Genomic DNA, 2,500 nt, shown 5'->3' with positions numbered 1-2,500 from the left:
AGCATTGATAAAGCTCTGCAGGTGAGTCATGTGAGCAGGGTGGGTATACGGGTTAGTGGGGTGGTAGTGCATGGTGCATGGGGGTGATTGTCACCTGAGAACAGCCTTGACGTCCGTTCAGCAGCTGAACTCTGCACCTTTAGCATGCACGTTGCATGTCCATGTGAGGTGAGCTGCCTGCCCTCTGTGGCACGCTCTGACCTTGAGCTCCACGTCTCTGCCAGAGTCAGCAGCAGCGGCAGCAGACATGGGGGGGGTGCGGATGGGCAAAGGGGTCAGCTGTCCCGGGCCCAGGGAGATGGGGGGCTCATAATTGGGTCTTCAATACATTTAATGTATTGGGTGGGGGGGGCTTTGAGGTGATATTGTCCTGGGCCCAGCCAAAGCTGCCAGTGGCCCTGGTCAACAGCAGCAGCAGCAGCAGCATTCTACAACAACCAGAGAGGACGACAGGGGGTGGGGGGCAACCAGTTCTGTTGGCCCGGGCCCAGGAAGAAAGAGGGTGCCTAAACTTGAGTCCTCATTACATTATATTTAAGGTCAGGGGGGAGGGGATTTCAGATGACTTTGTCCCGGTCCCGGCCAAAACTGTCAGCCCCCTGGCCCTGACGGCATCAGCAGCAGCAATGGCCCTTGGCTGCCCGAATGACTGGACCGGCAGCTGGTCAGAGGGGACACTGGGGGGGAATGAGAGCCGAGAGCTGGGGATGGAAGCTGCAGCAGCACTCTCTCGTCTCCTCCTCTTCCTCCATGCTTACGGGCAGGCACCCCCTTAATGGCGGCCATTACTCAGGATTACTGCCCAGTAAACTCAGGAGCCGAGCTACTGTAAGGATGTCCAATGGGCCGTGTCACAGAGGTGGCCTGGGCGTGTGTGTGTGTGTGTGCGTGTGCGTGCTATAAATGCTGGAGAGCTAATTTAACAGTTAGACAGTGGAGTCAACACTATGAGTGTGAAATTTGACTCTAAAACTGTGTGTGTGCATTTGTGTGTGTGTGTGTGTGTGTGTGTGTGTGTGTGTGTGTGTGTGTGTGTGTGTGTGTGTGTGTGTGTGTGTGTGTGTGTGTGTGTGTGTGTGTGTGTGTGTGTGTGTGTGTGTGTGTGTGTGTGTGTGTGTGTTGGGAGATGGTGACTCGATGACGTCACCATCTCACCATGGAATTTGCATTCCAGGATGAGACAGGATTTTTTGGCAGTGGTGGCGAGAGAAGATGATGCCTGACCTCTATTACAGAAATTAGCATTTTACATGAATATTAAATACGTCCAATTACTCACAGGAGGGAGGCACAGGTGCCTGTTCTGGATTCTCCTCTCATCTCACATTCTCTGTCATCATCACATTCTGTTGCTCCTTATCCAACATCCGCCAAGGCATCTAAACCCTGTTCTGGTCTTTCACTGTTGATTCTGCATTCATCTCAGTTCGTTCCTAACATTAGGACAGAACTGATGAATGCCTTAACGAGAAAGGTGACACGTATTCAAACACCATTAAGAAGTCCAGTTGCTCACTGCATAATTCCTTATAACACATTCTCACCACTTTACTGTTATGCCTTATCCATCAACGGTGATGGGCAAAATGGATTGATTAATTCCAAATGACCTTTACCTGTACCTGTCCAATGTAGACGGGTGATTGGCTGGTTGAATGATCACCTGGTTGAATTGGTCAGGTAAAGCAAGGTCATTTGGAATATCCATCACTCATCACTGTCCAACAACCTTCTAAACATGTTTTGTTTTTGTTCTGGTCTGTCCTCTCCTGTTGATTATCTCCCTATTTCATATCCTCCCAAATATCAGGCTAGAGCTGACAAATGAACTGATAAACAATCAAAGGTGTCTATTCAAGCTCCAAACTTAGCACACACATTCTCATCTCTTCTCCTTTCTATTACACTCCTGTTACACCTTCTCCAACCACCACCTGACCCTCCCTGTTGATGCTCTATCTCTTCCCTAACACCAGACCAGAAGTGGCAAACTCTGTCACACATAGGGTGACACATAGGCTTGTTCAAGCCTCAAAAAGACCTCTCTCCTCGCCCTCTCTCATCTACCATCACCATGCTGTCAGTTACACCTTCTCCAACTGAGCCATAACACCAGACCACAACTGACAAACCCCTTCACAAAAAGGTTGACACATACATAGGATTGTTTAACCCATTGATGTTGGATGTTGCGTTGCGCAACATTGGCCCTGGCGCCTGGATCTGCATGACGCAACACTCAGGATCATGAGATTCGAGACAATTTTATTAAAAATCTTGGTATGTTAGAGATGAATGAACACATTCTAATGCTAGATGAGGGTCGTTGCATGTTTTAATGTGCTTCGGAGGCTGAGATATTTCGGTTTTTAAAGGTTGAGGGCAACTTTTCTTAAAAAGAAGCAGCCTTTTTTGCAGGTGCATTAGGCATCAATGGGTTAAGCTCCAAAAAGACCATTTTCTCTCCTCTATACTCACAATACTGTTATACTTTCTTCAA

The 2,500-nt window shown here is 48.4% G+C and overlaps 1 protein-coding gene across 1 annotated transcript in view; it reads right to left on the bottom strand.

The window, feature by feature from the left end:
- Window positions 1-786, bottom strand: part of slc12a5b (solute carrier family 12 member 5b) — a 42,512-nt gene extending 41,726 nt beyond the window's left edge. The window contains exons 1-2 of the mRNA XM_063209481.1: window positions 611-786; window positions 138-319 (exon numbers count right to left, since the gene is read on the bottom strand). Of these exons, the coding sequence (XP_063065551.1) occupies window positions 138-319; window positions 611-786 (358 nt within the window). The remainder of the gene's footprint in view (window positions 1-137; window positions 320-610) is intronic.
- Between the last annotated feature and the right edge of the window lie 1,714 nt (window positions 787-2,500).

This window comes from Engraulis encrasicolus, chromosome 10, assembly GCF_034702125.1.
Source record: "Engraulis encrasicolus isolate BLACKSEA-1 chromosome 10, IST_EnEncr_1.0, whole genome shotgun sequence".
NCBI lineage: Eukaryota > Metazoa > Chordata > Actinopteri > Clupeiformes > Engraulidae > Engraulis > Engraulis encrasicolus.
Note: the sequence above shows the minus strand (reverse complement) of the source record. Positions and strands in the feature narration are given on the sequence as shown.